The sequence below is a fragment of the Empidonax traillii genome, unplaced genomic scaffold, assembly GCF_003031625.1.
Source record: "Empidonax traillii isolate 1590-97213 ecotype Southwest subspecies unplaced genomic scaffold, ASM303162v1 scaffold225:size1387458, whole genome shotgun sequence".
NCBI classification, from domain to species: Eukaryota; Metazoa; Chordata; class Aves; order Passeriformes; family Tyrannidae; genus Empidonax; species Empidonax traillii.
The window spans coordinates 135787-154012 of record NW_020955418.1 but is presented as its reverse complement, the minus strand read 5'-3'; the positions used below and the strand labels follow the sequence as shown (position 1 = coordinate 154012).

General features: G+C 40.1%; 1 protein-coding gene across 3 annotated transcripts in view; it reads left to right on the top strand.

The window, feature by feature from the left end:
• Window positions 1-18226, top strand: part of JARID2 (jumonji and AT-rich interaction domain containing 2) — a 214896-nt gene that overhangs the window by 120126 nt on the left and 76544 nt on the right. For all 3 annotated transcript variants that reach the window (XM_027887944.1, XM_027887945.1, XM_027887946.1), the window contains exon 3: window positions 1797-1938. In XM_027887944.1, coding sequence (XP_027743745.1) covers window positions 1797-1938 — 142 coding nt within the window. The remainder of the gene's footprint in view (window positions 1-1796; window positions 1939-18226) is intronic.

Here is an 18226-nt window from a genome sequence, read left to right as displayed (position 1 = left end):
GCCTGTTGTAGCATCATGTGCTGATATTGAAATTTGTATTATTTGTAGGGTCACAGTTTGAGATCCCTTTAATGGAAATGAAGTATTACAAGGAATTTAACAAAAGAGGAGAGAAAATGTAAATTGGGTCATTTAACTTCTAACTGAGGGTCTTTGGCTGGTGAGAAGAGACATTTTAATACAAAAATTGGACCACATTTGCTCTGTGGGCTCCATATTAGGAAAAAAAAATTGAGTTACTAGTTCACTGACTCCTCCCCAGGAAAAAAGGAATCCATGCTTCTGCTTTGTAGGGGATATTTTTAAAACAGCATACAAAATCTACAGCATGTGGTCACCATATAGCTGCTTCTGACTTCAAACTAAGAGAAATTCGTTGTTGTTCAAGATATAAGATATAAGCAAACTTTGATTGTGGGGAATGAGCATTTGGCTGTGGCTGTGCCTGAGGTTCTGGTACAGCAGCTCATTGGAGGGGTCTTCTTCCTCAGTGTCTATTTGGAGCTGAGCTTGGTTGAATGCTTGGTTGTGCAATGAGTAAGTACTGATGGTGCTGAACGGTGATTTTCCTGAAAACAGAGGTCTGAAATGGTGTAGCACTGATATAGCGCTGGTGTAAATTCTTGAACTGCTTAGTAAGCATTTTCAGTGTAGTACTATTACAGGCTTTACTGGGCTCGTCTTGGAAGGGGTAGCCGCTCCCCACCCCCCTTCCTACCCCCTCCCCCTTTTCTTTTGCAGTTATTGAAAGGGAGACTGAAATAGCTAAGGGAGGGAGAGAAGTCCTACCAGCATTTCTCTGAGGAAATAAAGCTGTGAAACAGCGCCTTGTTATGCCATTTGCAAAACTATTTGGGTGGAGAGATGGGAAAGCATTCTCCCGGATAAAATTGCAGCTCCTCTGGTAATAAGCTCTTAAAACATCTAGTAAATAGTGAGCTGATAAAATTGTTTCCTCCTTCTCAACCCAAAGCCTGCTGAATAATATGTTACTATTTTAATTCTTCCCTAAGTATAAGCAGTTTCATTTCTGTCTGCTGTTATTTGTAAGAGTCATATTATATTGTAGTTGCTTGGTTGAGTAGAATACGCAAAATTTGTTAGACATTATGCTTTTATAGGTCCAGTGCTTCTTCCATCTGTGTGACTTTGGGATGCCATTTGCTGTAATATTGCTTTGGGAAAGAAAAGGTGCAAAAGGGGAGGCAGCTGTGACTTGTGTACCTTTGCTGCCCTGGCTACTTTTTCTGGCAGTCTGGAGTTCTTGTAGATGAGCGACACTTGGCCAGAAGAACTGGAGTTGAGAAACGGACGTTTGATGTTCTCCCCTTTGGATTTAGAATTTCTTTTAAAGGATCATAAATTGCAGTAGTTGGAAGCCAGCAGAATGAAGAGCTAGATGATGACAAGTTGGACCAGATGGTTTAATTTTATATCAATCCACAGATAAATGCAAAAGACTCTTTATCTATGCCAGTCAATAGGAGTTCTGTAAAACAAGGATAAATTTGAATAAACTGTGTCCCTTTTTTGAATGTGACAAGATTATAAATACTATTGCACCCATAGTGTGGTTATTTGAGGTTGGGGTTTTACGGTTAATCAAATCAGAAACAGGCAGGTTTTTACTGAAGTACCTCTGTGCAAAGTCAATGTTGTCTGTAAATATCTTTGCAAGACGGTTGCTTTGGGCATCAGGTCTTTATTGTTAGTGTCACACCTGAATTTTTATAAAATCCGTTTGGCACTGGTAACACAAGCTTTTAATATTGTTTATTACTTTGTCACATTTGCAGGACTTCTCACTAATGGCCAATCTAAAGGATTAGGACCAGGATCAGAACAGCTGGAGAATGAGAAGGACGACGCATCGCAAGTGTCCTCAACGAGCAACGATGTTAGTTCTTCAGATTTTGAGGAAGGGCCCTCGAGGAAAAGGTCAGTAGTGCATTCTGATTAAAGTATAGCTTTTCTGCCCTGTCCTTTTTGTCTTACAGTGTTGTGATTATGTTTTTAGTAGGGTACGGTTGCACATACTGCCCTACCATAAACAGATTTTCCAGTGTGGATGCCTTCTAGTAACAGTGAGGATATAGCAAACTTTGCTTCACCCAGTGCTACAGATGGTTCTTGTTGTTGTTTTGGAAAGCATGGAAAGGCGGTTGTTATTTTGCAGTAGGTGAATGCTAATTTAAATGTCTTAGGACTCTCTCCCCTCCTGCCCTCACTCCTCCTCCCCTGGCTTTGACCTCTTGGGTCACGTCAACACATAATTTCAAGGAAATTATTTCAAGGAAAGCATCACTAAAGTAGTTAGCATTACTGTTGTTATTTTTAATTTTCAGTGAATGAAACCATGTGAAGTTAAGAAAGGGAAAAAAAATAAAATAAAAGAGATGCTTTCGAGAAGAGAAACTATGTAGTAAGGTGGTGTGGTGGGTATCAGTTGCAAAGGACTGCTTTGAGAAACTGCTGCACCAAACTACCTCCTCTTTCCTAGAAGTGACTGAATGTGTAAAATGTGGGTTAAAATCACAGGAGTCAAGCCAATCTATTAGAGAAAATATGCTGAGAATGCAGGAGGCTGGGAGTTGTCCTCTGGATGGAGTAAGAATGAAAACAGGCCGTCTGAAAAATGCCGTTTAAAAAAGAGAAACAGAAATGCTTTCTCAACCTTTTTCCTCCACACTCCTCACATCCTAGTCCCAAGCCATCAAATAAAGTTCTCTTTCAAACAAAAGAAGTGTTCCTGCTTTGTGTATGACCTTATGATTCCACTGAAAAGCCCAAGGGGGTGAGGACACTGGTACTTTCCGGGACACCCTCATGTTCCTGTTCCAGTGTTCTCCACCTCTGGTCTACACAATCTTTTCTATCTGTCCAGGCAACAAATTCAAAATCTAGTTAATATGCCCATCTGATCTTAGCTCATTTGGTGTATCAGAGTAAAATTTGTGTTATCTTCCATACCTGTAGAAATTTTGTGAGGCTTATTGCATTCTACTGCTGGTCAGGGCAAAAGATTGTGTGTGTTTATTTTGGGCTTTATGAGATACAACAGAGGATTGAAAATTATTTTTACTGAGCTATTTAGGTGACATCAACTGTAGGTGTGATCCTGGGAGACAGGAGTCATCATTCGATGACCACTGTTTGTTCCTTCTTAGGAATTTTCGGTGCCCTCTGCACTTGCTTTGTCCCCTTGTTCCTCGGCTGTGCTGACAGAATGGCATGCAAGGTCACACCATAAGTAGGTTCAAGGAGCTGGTTAGGATTAAAAATAATAGCAAGAGAGGATGAATTGAGGCTTTTTGCCTGGGTTCTTTATTGTTAACCTGCATGAAGCTTTGATCTCTTGTTCACAGTGTGGTTGTAGGAGCAGCTGCCAGTGCAACCAGGGGAACATCCCCTTCCTCTCTTGGGGCTGGCAAGGGGCAGGAGGGCTTGTGCCTTATGCTGTACCTGCTTCTGGTGCCCTGCACAGTCCAGCTTCAGAAATGAGTGGTATTGCTAATTCACCAGTCTCCTGGTGAAGAAACTGCAGAAACTGCATTTGAATATTCTGGGTGAAATATTTTTTTGAGGAGTATTTGCTAGATTTGGGATGAGGGAATTCAGACCTCTGAGAAACAGCCTGGTGGTTCAGGCATAATAACAGGGAACTCAGTGCCTTTAGTATTTTTCAGGTTAAAAACAAAAAACCAGAAAAAATCAGGTCCAACACAGAACCCAAGATGAAAACTATTTTTCTGGCTTTTGTGGAAGGCTGGGTATCATTTCACTACTTCTTCATGCATCATGAACTGTTGAAATAATATTACGGTTGTTACTGCAGTTGCTGTGAAGGCGAATGTTCTTGTTTCGTTTCCATTTACACCCAACACAGACTTTTATCTAATTTTTTCCTCCCTCAGCTTCCTCTTTGCAGACAGACCTTTTCTGGGCTCCTTCTCTTAAACTGTACTGAAGCATGTTGAGTGTTTTGATACCATCTTCTTGTTCGCTTTTAGGCTTTTTGTTTTGTTTATCTGAATATGTCATGTTTCTTCAATCCATGTCATTTTGGGATCCCAGAAAGAGTTGTGTCAGGAATACTGGGTGAACAAAGGACACACAGGAAGATGAGGAGAGGGGGAACAGGACTGAAGTGGAATTTATGGGTTCACTGCCTCAGCTTATGAAGTTTTGAGAAGTGTGCCCTCCTTGTCTTTTCCCCAGGCTTTCTCAAAATCAGACTTTTCAATTGTCTGATCAGCTGTGTGTACAAGTAATGACACTCTTGTACTAAGATACACATTTAAAGACTGTAGCTTTAGCGTGTACTCTGAACGGACCATTACATATAAGTTACTATTGCGTTCTTTATGGCTTGCAGGGGATGAGGAGGTGTTGGTGCATGGCAGTGGCAGTCTTTTGGTCTTCTAGTCATCCTCTAGAGGAATGGGAGGGTCACCTATCACACTAGTGATGGAAACCAGAAGAGAAAGAAACTAAGAAACTAAGCGCAGTAAATAAGGAAGTCTGTTTTAAGGGATCCCGTTTTGTTTAGTGGTTTAAGGCTCTGGTTTGACCTTTCAGTTCTTCAGTGTAATGGAAGGCTGCTACCATGGGGGCAAACAGTCTCTTCCCAGTTTCTTCTTCCCACCTCTTCCCATTTGTTGTGTCTAGAAGTCTTTTGGCCCCAGGTCCATCAGTTCACTGGACTGATCTGGCAGCATTTCTTCCCTTTGCCCAGAGCAGGTCACACTGTATAAAGGGAATAGGGAGATAGATTCATGCATGTGTGCAGCATGTGTGTGTTTTTAATTTCCATTTACAGTTGATCCAAACTCCTCCAGTTTCAGAGACAATTTGCATGAGAGCCTGCATGAACAGCAAGAGCCAGTTCTTGGAGCAGACTGAGTGGAGGGTGAATTTGCTAGCAGTTACCATGGCCTTCTGGTCTCACTGTGCCAGTCATCTCTGGTGTAGATTTTCCTTGGGTCAAAACTAGGTGGTGGATGCTCCCAGTGAGTTATTGGTCAGAGGACTTGACTGTAGGTAGGTAGATGCTGACAGGCATTTGTGGGGGAAGGTAAATCCCTTTCACCCTTTGACCAGTGAAGAGATTACTGGTGGGTATTCCTGATAGTACTGATGGGTATTTCACATATGTATGCTGAACAGAGTAACACAACAGTAGAACCCCCAACCAAGCCCAGCTTAAGGTTAATCATATCTGGTTTTTTTCCAGTTTCAACGCCTTTTCTAGTAATATAATATGACTGAAGATCTGCACATGCCATAAAGAGGGCATCATGGTGGAAGTAAAGAGATTGCTGTTCTGGTGAAAGTATACAGATTTAATATAATACTCCAGATTTTGTTCAGCAAGTCACTTAGATACTTTGTTTGATGGACTAGGCTTTTGAATTCAGCGTCCTGACATTGTTAGGCTTCAGCTGGTTTCAACTAGTTGGTGGGTAGTCAGCAATTAACACCTTTGCTCTCTGGGGATTGGAGGAAGTTTCCCACACAGCCAGTTTTGGAGCCGATGTAGAAAGTTCCATCTCCATTTTTTTTTGAAGTGTATTGTTTTCTATTGCAGCAGTAATCTGGAACAGTTCTAAAGGTATGCAACCTGCCTTCTGTGGTGCTGCAGGTTTCAGCTGTTGGTGGGGGTAAGGAGGAAAAGGAGTTTGTGTATAGCTTTGCCTCTGCACAGTCTCCATACAAGTCCAGGAATTGTAAGCCCTACTTACAGAGTAAGTGGGATTTGGGGAGGATTGGCAATGGCAGTAATGGCAAGCTCAGTACTTCAAGGTACTTAAATTTGTTTGAGTTTACACTTGAAGGATGGAAAATACTTGCTTTGATCTGAGCTGTGTGTATTACAAGTGATCAGGTCTGAGGGGAAGCAGTGGGTTAATCCTGAGTTGTACAGCTTTCAGCCAGTAAAGGTGAAAGGTGTCAGCATTATTCTAACATTTGGCAAAAGCTAAGCATTCAGATCTTACACTGAATCTGTTGTGCAATGCGTTGCTGTCTAGTTGCCATGTAAGTGAGAGCAGTTGATTGTACATTTTCAAAACCTATTAAAAAAGGTAGTTGCTGAAGGAGGAGTGTAACTTCCATGTAGCTGCATGTTTTTGTTGTGGATCTCCAGTTTCCAGCTGTGATTCTCAGTTGAGAAGATCAGTAGGTAACTGGCCAAAAGTGTTTGGTCACTCTGCTGCGTGCTTGTGCATTTTTATGGGCAACTCTTAAGACTACATTTGCTGGCAATTAATAACAGTGTCCAGAGACAGCTGTATGTTTTCTAGCAACAAGTTGCCCACATTACCCAAGAAGGGACACGTGCAGAGCAGACTTGGTGTGACAGTAAGTTGATCTTTGGTGATAATAGGCTATTGCTTGCTTCCTGTTACTAGTCAGGTGGGTACTCATTTACGTGGCTCCCTTCCCAGAAATGCACACAGGGAATTGCCAAATGCACAATTTTTTTTATTGTAAAGTTGTGTTAATAGAAGGCTGTGAGAAGTGGAAGGAGGCTGAATGATTTTAGTTAACTGTTTAAGCTTTAAATTTATGTGGTTTTAATTTAATGTTAGAATATTCTTTCCACTAAGGGGGGGGGGAGGGGAAGACATTGGTTTAGTTTAGGAGCAAAATAAGGTTTGAGGAATTTTCCCCCATTGCAGTAGCAGCAGAGTGGATGGACACTGTCCCCTGGCTGTGCGTAGCTCCTTGAAGAGGACACTTCGTCCAGTTCTGCTACAGGGAAAGTTGTTGGCTGCAGGAGAAAGGAACAACCCACTGTAGAGTAGTAGTGTTTTAAGCTGCCACAGCTAGGCTGGCCAGAAATTGCTTATTAGGAACCTTCTGGGGCCTTTAATTAATACAGCAGCTTTCTGCTAACGGTCTCAAGCATGTGACAATCAGAAGTGCGATTGTGCGATACAGCAAGGCCAACCCAGGGGATGTGCTCCTGCTCCTTGCCTTGTGCTGGCTCCCTGCTGCCTGCTCCATTTTCCTGTTTGTCTTTTTTTTAGTTTTATTTTTAGATGCCAGTTTTAACTCCCTGAACTGGCTCATTGTGGGGCAAGATGAGTGTTAAGGTTTGCCAAATGAAAAGGTGGGAATATGTGGCCAAGGGGAGAGAGACAAGCGTGCTGATCTCCTTTGGCTGGTGACTGCACAGCTGCTAGGCTGGCAGAGCTGTTTTGCACCCTCAGCACAAAAAAAAAGCCAGTCAAGGGTAGGCAAGCTTTTGCATATTAGGCAAGCTGCTAATTTAAGTGGTTTCTTTTAGTGATATATCCTTTTCAACTTGAGCTGCAAAAGACTTTCTTGCAGTAGAGCTGTCAAAAGGTTGAGGGGACTTGGGGTTGGTTTCTTTTTTTTTTTTTTTTTCTCTTTTTGTCACATTGTTTTTATAGCTAATAATGAACAGTCTATTTAGCACTAGACTTAGCACCTTCCATGCAAGATGTAAAACAAGGTCAATCCTGTTCCCACATATGTAAATTTGTGAGGGATTTCTGCTTGGTATTGTAGGTGATGGAGAGAGCAGTGTATTATGACTCGGGTGTGAAAGCAGGAGACTGCTCGTAATATCAAAGTGTTTTTCCAGGACCTTTTCAGTGAATAGTCTTTTCACTAATTGGAACACTATATAATGTATTTGTGTTCAGCTGTTGCCTACTACAACACAATGTAAGCCCATTTATCAACCAGGTGCTTCTATTATTTTATTCTAATTTCAGTAGGCTATGCAAATCTGCACTAGTTGTTTGCTTATGAAGAACTACATTAATCCATAATAAAACCAAAATGGCAATAAGATTTATGTGTAATAATTTTGATTTCTTTTTTTTTTTTTTTTTAACCCCTGTCCCCAATCCCCCCCTTTCTGGAAATGCTGATAAGAGTGGAATATATTTTTAGTGCTGCACCTTTATATTTAAATAATGAGCCTTACAAACAAAGCAATAATAGTCTATTGGAGTGGATTTGCACAGAATAGTAAAAAGACAGATTACCTGCTTTATAATGCAAGTCAAGAAGATTATTGTATGTGGTTTGAAAAGGAAGAAATCAGGTGATTAATGTTCTTTCAGAATTTTCATAAGGAACAAACAGAAGTTGTGACACGGATTCTTCTATGCAACATGCAAAGATATAATAACATACAATAATCTGGGAACACTTGAACTTTGTGGGTAGACAGCTATGTAAACAACTTGTTTGAGGAGTGATTTAATAACTATGAAGATATGATTTACAGCAAGCTGAGAATTGTTAAGCAATGTCCGATTCAAACTCGCTTTCTTCTGCCACTCTCTCTTAAAAGAAGTCAGAGTTCCAGGGAAAGGTCTTCATGACCTTGAGTTTGGGCTTATCAACTGAAGGACTAAGGAAGTTTCTAAAGCCAGATGGGATGGGTGCAGTTGTTTCTGTGGTTCTGTGTATGGCAAACACTCTTTCAGCTGCTTGATAACCCATCCCTGCTGTCATTCACGTCATTCATGTCTCACCCCTGTGTATGAAAGGCCAAATGTTGATTGGTTTGATACCAGAGAGCAGTTGCCCTTAACTCATGTAGGAAGTAGTTGATTCTATATTTTTTTCAAGCAAATCTATATTGATTCTATATTTTTTCCAAGCAAATCTGTTTGTCAGCATGAAAGAGGCTTTTTTAATGCATATAAGCCATTTTCTGTGTAATACTCTGTCCTGATATTTGTGTTAACATAGCCCTATGCTATATCTGGTTTATTCTGTAATTTTCCATGTGTATCTGTGCTCGATCATCTAATACCCTTATATTACAGTTCTGCTACTGACTGATGGCTCGGCCCAGTGCCCAGGCTGCTGCCTCTGGGATCAGGAGAGAGGTGCTACCTGTCTGATCCTGATTTGATCCTGTTCTAGAACCTTCTTGGCTTTGTCCTTCTCTGATAATTATCTTTCTATTACTCTCTTGTCCAGAGAGTAAGACATTTATGGGCAATCTACTTAGGTGACATTTCAAAAAGACAGGTTGGTATTTAAAACATTTTCCATCGAGAACTGTGTCTGGACAGCCAGGTAGTCCAGGATTTTTTTCCTCCCAAAGCCCCGCGCTACATCAGAAGAAATGTTACACATCGTGGACATTCCCAGAGATTTTTGTCATGTCAGCAGAGGTGGACTTGATGCTGTGCCCTTAGATATTTCTGGCTGCTGGTGCTATTTCAAAACCTGGCCAGCTCATCCTTAAAATAGTGGAAACATGGATAATTTGAAATAGATATGTTTTTTCTTTGGGTTATATTACTCTGTAGGTAAAATGTGAAACCATCCTCGCCAAACAAACATTGAGGCACGTTAGATACCGCTCGGTTTTGTCTGCTCCCTGTGTTAATCAGTTTCCATGACCTGCAGCAATAAAAGTGGGGGAAGAAGGGAAACAACCCAAACATTCACATGTACTGCAAATGAGTGTCTTTACACTTATTCCTCCATTCATAATTCCCCCTAAATGAATATAAAATCAAAGATATAGAGGGAAAAAAAGGCGTATAATTGTCTTTTGAAGATCATGGCAATGCCGTGATTTTTTTTTTCTGTTAGGTTACTTCAAAGAAGGGATCGTAGTTTAAAAATCTGAGTTCTAGATGTTAGTCATCCTAGCATTTTGCAGTGGTCTCACTCTTTTTAAAAAGATTACTTAATGAGAAAACATTCAGCACAGTCAAGTGTGGGTAAGATTTCAGAACTGAATGAGCAGCTTACATTTCTTGCATAAAATTAAAATGTGAGCTTAAAAAGATGTCAGCAGATAAAAATATTTGTAGCAAGAATAAAAGGCCAAGAATGGAAAAGCAGAAACCTATTCCTGAAATAAAGATGTAAAATGCTGTGATATTTGGCAGTATGCACTTTGCTGAGACTAAACTTAAAACAATTTCTTGAAGTATGGCCACTTTTTAGTGGTCTTTTGAAGGATTAGGAAAAAAAGTACACAGGAAAAGATGTATAGTCTGTAAATTCTTGGTATTTTCGACTTTGCAGTAATAGCGGGGTCCTAATCTTTTCAGACTAACATTTGTAATGTAAGGCTGATTGGCCAGAGGAAATTTTTCATTTTGTTGTGGTAGGCTGGACATGATTTATTAGACTGCATTGCTTCCTATAGCTTCTCCAGTCTCCAAACAAGACTCCGAGGTGTTGCTGCTAAGGGCTGTAAGGCGTTCGTGTTTTAACTATTATTTAACCAAAGTGGTGATGGAAGCATCAAGTTTCTTTTATATGGACATTTAGAGGAGATTTGCCGTGGACTATTTGCATAGAACATAATTTCTACTGTAATTCTGACCCGAGTGTTTTGTATGTGTGCTGAGTTAAAAGCCAGCCTGGGTTGGAATAGTGTTGTCTTACGTGTTTTGCAAAGATAATTATATGAAAAAAAGAGAGTGCCGTTCCAGTGTTGTAAAGTGGAAGTGTGTCAGGGTGTCCTAATATTGAATGTTAGGGTTTTTTGGTGGTGTTGGGTTTTGTTTGTTTGTTTGTTTGTTTTTGTTTCTGGTTTTGGGTTTGTTTGTTTGGGGTTTGGGGTATTTTTATAAGTATTGGAAGATTGTATTTATATTGTATGTTGGTTTAACATACGCTAAACTATATAAAATCCTGTTTTGTATTTATTCCCGATCTGGACAATGTGTGAGTGGTAGGAATATATTTTTGACATGTTTCTTGCAAATGGCAGTGTGAATGGGGGCTGCTGCTGATTCCCCAAAACTGACCGCCGTGGGGGGTTGGTGTTGTTATGGGTGGTCAGCTCAAAGCAGATCCTGTCCCAAGTAGGGGGTGTGTCTTAAGACTCCCAGATGGATGAGAAAGGCTTGGGATGGTGTAAGCACTGGTCAGAAATTGGTCAGTCAGTGTCACCAGCATCGAAGTTTGGGATTTTAAGAGCTTTCTAATTCTGAACTGAATTTGAAAATATAGATCTCTATACTGTTGATATCTTCTCTAGAATCTTCTCAGGTCTCTTGTGTTGATGGTAAAATTTGAGGTTTAAAATTCACATGAATTTTAGGTATATGACCTAGCTTCTGCTGATACAGTGCTTTTCCTTTTTCTTCTTCCATTGTTGAATCCAGTAGCACAGAATTTTCTGAGGGAAGCTAGTTGTTTTTTTCTTCTTAACCTGAACATTAGTATTTTTACTATTTTAACAGTATGTTTATTGTTAAATAATTTGTACAGCAATGGCCATGTCATCATTATGTTTTGATTTTATGCTTTTTTTTCCTTTGCTTTTCTCTCGGTATTTGTTCTTGGCTCTGATTAAATAAACTAAAGCTTGACCATGTGGCAAATTATTTGCAAGTTTCTTCTTTTTTCCAGTTATATTACAGTCTGTTTCCTCTGGTAGCATTCCTCTTTCAGCTTTCAGACAAATTCTCCCCTGAGTTTCATAGTTGTAGTTACTATGGAGATGACTGTCCACTCTTCCTCTTCTCCTCCCTTGCCTTTCCTGGAGCTCTTGCAGCTGTTATTTATCTTTTCATTAAAGTAAGTAGATTTTGTACAGACCTCGTTTCTAATATCTCTTCTGTTGCAACATGTCATTTGCCTGTAGTGCTTTGAGTTCCTTGAAATCCTATAGATAAACCAACGAAAAATGTGGGGTATGGGTAAAGAGTGAGGAGATCCCTGGTTAAAAGGCTCACTGCTGGAGCTGTTATCTGATTTGATCTTTCTTCACAGTTGAAGAGGGGTTCATTGAAGTAATAATTCTGCAAAATGAATTAACTGGTAACGTGTGTGTATGTATGCTGAGTGTCAAGGACAGCTTTTAGAATTTATTTATTTTAAATGACAGCTTTTGGAATTCAATATAAACATATTCTGGTGCAAGTTAAAATTTCTCAGATGAAGAAACGAAAACTTGAGACAGCACATCGTTAGCCTTTTAGGTCTGAGAGGCTTTCCTTTGCACCTCATTCTAATTTTGATAGCTCTTCATATCCAGCTTTATCTGTTCCAGCTTTAATAGAGCAACACGGATGTTTGGGTAGTCAGCTATTCTGCAACAGATATTTTCCTTTGTATATGGGCTGTTGTATTTCTAAAGTCCTTGTCTTGACGAAGCGTTGTTTCACTTGGTGCCAGCGGTTTGATGTCGCTGCTTTGCTGAATGCCTTAGAAATTTGAAATGGGCTCTCCAACCAACAAGTTCTGCCACAACTACCTGTTTGAGGAGACATCCCACACAGAAAGACAGTGTAGCTGCACTGCTATTTTGATGAACAGGTGCTTCTTATGGTAGCTCTACCTTGAGAGGTTTTCCCTCTTTCTTTAGAGAGATCTTGCCCTAGGTGATTATGGATTGCTCTGTTCTCCTTTGGCCTTCACTGTTATCTGTGGATTTCCACAATCAGGAGCCTCCTGAGAAGACCCTCTGTTTCACAACTGCATAAATACCCTGCTTTGGTCTGTTGGTCAGATAAGGCAAATCATTTTGCCTTCTGCTGAGAGTCTTGGATTGAACTTACAGCCTTATAGCTCACTATGGAGTGAGGTGATGCATGATAAGGAGGAGTGTGTTTCCCCTGACCCCGTTTGTGCTGGCTCTGGCATGGTTTATCACTTTGTCAAAGCAAAGGTAGATGGTTTTCTGCTGTGTTAGTGGAACTGGTCGCACACAGGTCCCCTGGGCACCACAGTGAGCTCAGCAGAGGTGGCCCTGGGGAGAAAGACGAAGAGCAACATCAGTCTGTCTAGGTGGTGGCAGCTTTCCCTGATTAACTCAACCCTCCAGGATAACATTGCTCTCATTTTTATTCTAAGCAAGCAAACAATACCATCTCTTCTGGTCATTCCTCTTCCTAGCAAGGTGAGGGAGAGACTCAGAAGCCCTTTACTGTTTGTCTTCTGTGCTCCTCTGTTTTGCTTTAGATTTTTCCTGGCCGTGTGACAATTGGTTCTGCAAGTTGTCAAGGAAAGTGTGCATTTAAAAATAAATTACTCTAAAATTTTAATCAACTCTTTTTTTAGAAGGGAGTCTCGTGTTTTTCTTTTGCATATGTCTAGTTTGCTGTTAAAGTGAGCAGCTGGGACTTTTCTTGATTACTTCTATTTTTAGTCTCATCTTGTTTACACCTGCACATTGAAAATCAGGAATTTTTTTTAACAGAGATTGAGAAATCTTTCAAACCCCTGATCCAGATCAGAAGCTTGAATCTAAGCTGGCCCACTAATTGCAGTATCTTGGACTTTTTATGTTTGTCTTACATTAGAAAAATTGACTGATATTGATTTTTGTTGAAATCTAGTTCATCCCACCTGGTTAATTTGTAACAGGACAAGAGGGCAAACTAGGTGTGGCACAATATCTGAGAACCTTGTTTTTATGTCTTTAGGTCTGTGAAATCCTCTCATTACGTCAAAATTAGATTTTAAGTATTGAGCAGTACCTAGGCAAACGTTACTGTGCAATGAAGGTTTGATTGTTACCAGTTTCATTTCATTTCTATTACATAGAAATCTTGGTTTTAAATTCACTCTTGATACATGTGCTATATGTCATACCGGTTTAGGAGTATTTGGTTGCTTCCAGTTTCCAGATAGACTGCAAAATAAACTTTAATGGTGAATCAAAAGAGAAATGGAAAAAGAAGGGAGATAGCATTCGAGTAAAGGTCATACTATTCTCATCAGAAGAATCAGTTGGAGTAATTCAGGAAAAAAAGTACCAAAATGTGAATTCAAACACTTGTTCCTCATCAGGCAATACAACTATCTCCTAGTAGCCTAGGACTGTAGATGCAAGGTAGCCTTGTGTTCAAATTCTTGCCATACTGTGTGGCCTTCCACGGCAGGTAATCATTGTATGTCTCTCCCATCTTCAAAATTATTTGCCAAGGTTTTGAGCAATTGAAAATTGGACTAGTAGTTGTTTATTGTTTTCAAAGGCAAAGTATAAGTAAATTGTATAATTTATTTATATCTGTTTTATTTTTATACATATGTCTATTTTTGGCTTTATGTGTTTATATCTCTTCCCTTTTCTGATATTAAATTAACATAAATATTCATAAATAAACAAAAAACAAATCATCTCCCTGAAGGAGGATTTTGAGAGTGCTTTATCAGCACGACTGCATTCAAATCCATTTTTAAATGAGAAGAGTTAATTCCTGGATCCACTGAAATACAGTGCATATTTATTATTGATTTCAGTGGATTGGACATTTTCCTAAGATGTCTGCAGACTGAAGAGTGCTGTAAATTAAGTGCCCCTGGTTTTGACTACACTTGGAGCAGCCCTTCAAAGAGTCTTGTTTATTTTCCTTTTCAATTATCTTACTCTGTGTACTCCTTCTGGAGTTTTACACCACAGAACAAGCTGTCAGAAAGCGATGCCATGTATTTCCCCAGGCTCGTACCTGGCTTGTGTCGGGTCGCTGCCTCCACTGAAGGTGAGCAGTGTGAACTCAGAGAAACTGTTTATTGACTGGATGGCTGCTGATCTGGGTTTCATACTTGCTGGGTACTGGATTATTTTAGAGGCAGAGAAAGATGTCCTTTTCACCCACAGGATTCTTCGTTAAAGCCTTTTTGTGCAGAGTATGTGTTGGAGGTTCTACATTGCATCGTGTGCCCTGAAGCTATAGTTTATCTGCAGGGTTACTAATCCAGTGGGACTACAAAGAGTATGTGTCATTCATAGTAAAAATGCAGTGATCTCTCCTTTACATATTTTTTTGGTGTTATGGGGTAATACAATGAAAATAGCTTAGATAATGAAAGTACTCCATGTATTCTAACCCATACTGTGTTCCTTTTATTTCAGTCATAGAAACTTCCCAGTATGGAACTTTACTCCAAATTATGGTTATTATTTGCAGCTGCTTCTCTGCATCTTCTTGAGCGCTGGTTCTCTGTCCCATACTTAGAAACTGTCCAGTTTCAGGAAACTTAACTGCTTTACCTGTTTGTTCTGTCTGTCTCGTTCTGTGGTGTTACCTGCTGTCTTCAGTTCAAGGCTTCAGATTGATTTGCTTCTTCATCAGGTTTTTACATGCTATTCAAAGCCCTCTGCCAGCCTGGGGATGCAGCTGTATGCTAATTTACCAGTTTCTACAAAATACTGATAGGTCACTGCCCAAATACATGGTCTACTTGCCATGGAGGAAGGAAATTTCTGGACTGGGATGGGGTGAGAAAGTCAGGATCTGAACCTATTGCTGTTTCTTGTTTCTTCTCATCTCTTGGAGATGAAGATCTTTTTCCTGAGACGAACCTCTGATGTTAAAAATGCAACTGTCACATCATTATTTCTAATTTGTAACATAAAAAAAGGCAAGTTGAAAGGGAATTTGTTACAAGTTCTTGTTACTCCGTCTTCCAAAAGAAGTGTGAGTATAATCTTCATATACCATTTATTCCTATAACAGCTTTTTTGCAAGCCCTTTGGTCTGAAGCAGTGTTTGACATGAGGACAGACAACAGTATTTCAGTATCTGGGCAGATTTCCAGACCCTGATACTATGCACTTGTTCTGATCTGCCCTTTCCTCTGGGTGTTCTTTTCCCCCAAGACTTCTGACTGCTCAGGAGACAGATCTTTTAGAGCTTGACATTCCCAACTTAAAAAGCAAACTGATAAAAACTTCCTTAGTGGAATGTGGAGGATGCACACACGTTCAGGATTATTTTTTTCTAAGAATATCTTGTTGAGTTAGACACCATTTTTTGGGCTGGGTGGGAGTGGGAATTATGGGAAGCATTCTGGCAATATACTTTGAGGAAGTACATCAAGAAGGCAGGTGTTGAAGATGTAGGGTAGTGTTACTCATGAGCCCAAATAAAATATAGGAAGAAAAAAGTCATCTTTTGCCTTTCTGAACACACCCCACACCCCTCCTTCCCAGTAATTAATAAAGGTAGCAGAATCTTGTTTGCTTTTTCCAAATATTTTGCTCTTCTGAGGGTTTGCTGTAATTTTGTATGAAAAGCACTGAATCCTGTAGTCCTTAAAACAGAAATCCATGTTCTGTTTGTGTTCCTCTGTATTTCGTAGCGCTTGTTAGTCAGTCTGGGATACGTGAATTAGTTGTTGACTTTTCTGCTTTGATTTCTTCCTTGTTTGTTCCTTACTCTGCTGTTTCTTTGGACCATCCCAACCTTTTCTACTGAAGTGTTTTTCTGCTGGGTTTTATTCAGCAGAATCCTCGTGGTTTCCCAATATGAGCCTTAATGAAAACAAATGTTTACAGCGTTTCCTGAGCATTAGGTGAGCTGCTATCTTTAATTATGAAGGGCTTGGAGATGGAGGAGGAAGCCCACTTATTGGCAACAAAGGGCCCTGGGACTGTTTGTGCTTGGCTCATTCAGCTCTCTCTTCTTTGCAGACAAGTGAGACTTTCTGAGCATTTGAATACAGTTTATTCTATCAATTAAAAAAGAACAAAACAAAACCTGTCTCTTACATTGCTTAAATACCTATTAAGCCCATGAACGGAATGCTAATTTCGGTGGTTCTGTATAATGAGCTCTAAATTTCTGAGTCATGTCGGCCATGGAACCTCTTAACGAGGACGTGGAAAACCCCACAAAAAAAAAAATAATGTCAGTCTCAGTTCCTTAATTATTTTAATGAGTGTGGAAATGAAAAGCTCCAAAAGCATTGTGTCACAGTGGTTATTTTCCAGGTTGAATATAAGAGGGAGGATTTATGAAGATTTTCAGCTACTTTGCTGGGGTATATGAAACACAGAGCAAGAAGGTCTGAGCCCTGGCAATACTCAGTGCCAGCAGCACACCTCATCAGCTGACAAGCCGTTGAAAGTTCTTGGGTGGAATGAGATATAAGATGGTTTTTTGTGTTTCTTTTTTGTCCCCCTTCCCCTCTCCTCTCCCTGTGTGTGCTAGCACATGTACATCAGTGGTGTTTAGCTGGTGCAGAAAGCGGGTGTCGCAGTGCAGAGCTGCACTCCACCAGCTCGGTGGGTAGGCAGAGGTAGTATCTGAGGTGCACATGTGAGAGTCCTTTACCTCTGGGTGGATGTTGCTCTGAGTTCCTGTGGATTTTAATTAGGTGATGCACTAATGCTAGGCACTGCTTGCATTTCAAAACACGGATGTTACTTGAGTATCATTTATTCTTCCTTTTAACACACCCACAAGTGACTCGGTGCTGCTCCGCAGTCCGTGTAGAAGAGGCTGCTGAGTGCACAGTGACAGCTTGTGCGCTCCCTGTGCATCGCAGAAAGTGCTCTGCTCATTCCCCTGGAAAATGTTGTTATATAATGCAGCATGGCACTTTGCCATGTCTGCTGGGAGATCACCCCTCTGTTAGGAGGACTGCATTATCAAATAGGGTATTTTAGGGATAGAATTCGGCATTACTTAATGATACGTGAAACATAACTTAATGCATTTGTCATTGCCTTAAATATTCCGACCTCACACAATGAACATCCCACGGTGTGAGCTTCATTTTCTCCTTAGACTGTATTATTTGTATTATTGGCCTATGTGCTCATTTATACTAGGGAGAGAAAAATAAAGGCAGGGAACCTTGAGAAATGCCAGCTAATAAAAGATAAGACAGTTGTGTTTTCTAGTAAACAATGAACATAGTAAAACTGGTGATGCTACAGGCATCTTGTGTTATTGATGAAAACAAACTGCTTGCTGACATCTGCAGGAACCAGTCCTTGACTGGTGGCATCCCAGAGCCCTTCCATGCCATGTGTTAGGCAAAATTGCTGAAGTTCACATTGTGAGAGTTTCAGGTTTTGAACGGTTTTGATTTGTTTGTAATTTTTTTTTCTTGCAGATTTATGGTTTTTTTCTTGCAGATTTATATTTCTTATATAATAAGAAATATAAATAAGATAAATATGATAAAAATATAAGTAAGAGTAAGGGAACTGCTGTTATTTTCTTGGAGATGGTATCAAAAGCCATAGGTATTTCTTTCAGACAGCTGATTATTTTATCCCTCTAAAGTCCCCATTGAAAACAGCTACAGTCTTATCTGTACTGCTCTGGAATAGCATTTCACATGCTGTAGACTCTCTCTGCTTCTGAGGAGTCCGTGCTCTGTGCCTTCATCCCACCACCCCAAGCAGTAATGACTCGTTTCCCCAGGTCATTGAACGTCCTCTGCTTCATGAGCAGATTCACTTCAGTACCACAGCTTCTGTATCGAATTGGTCTTACTTAGCACAAGGAAACTTGGGTTTAGC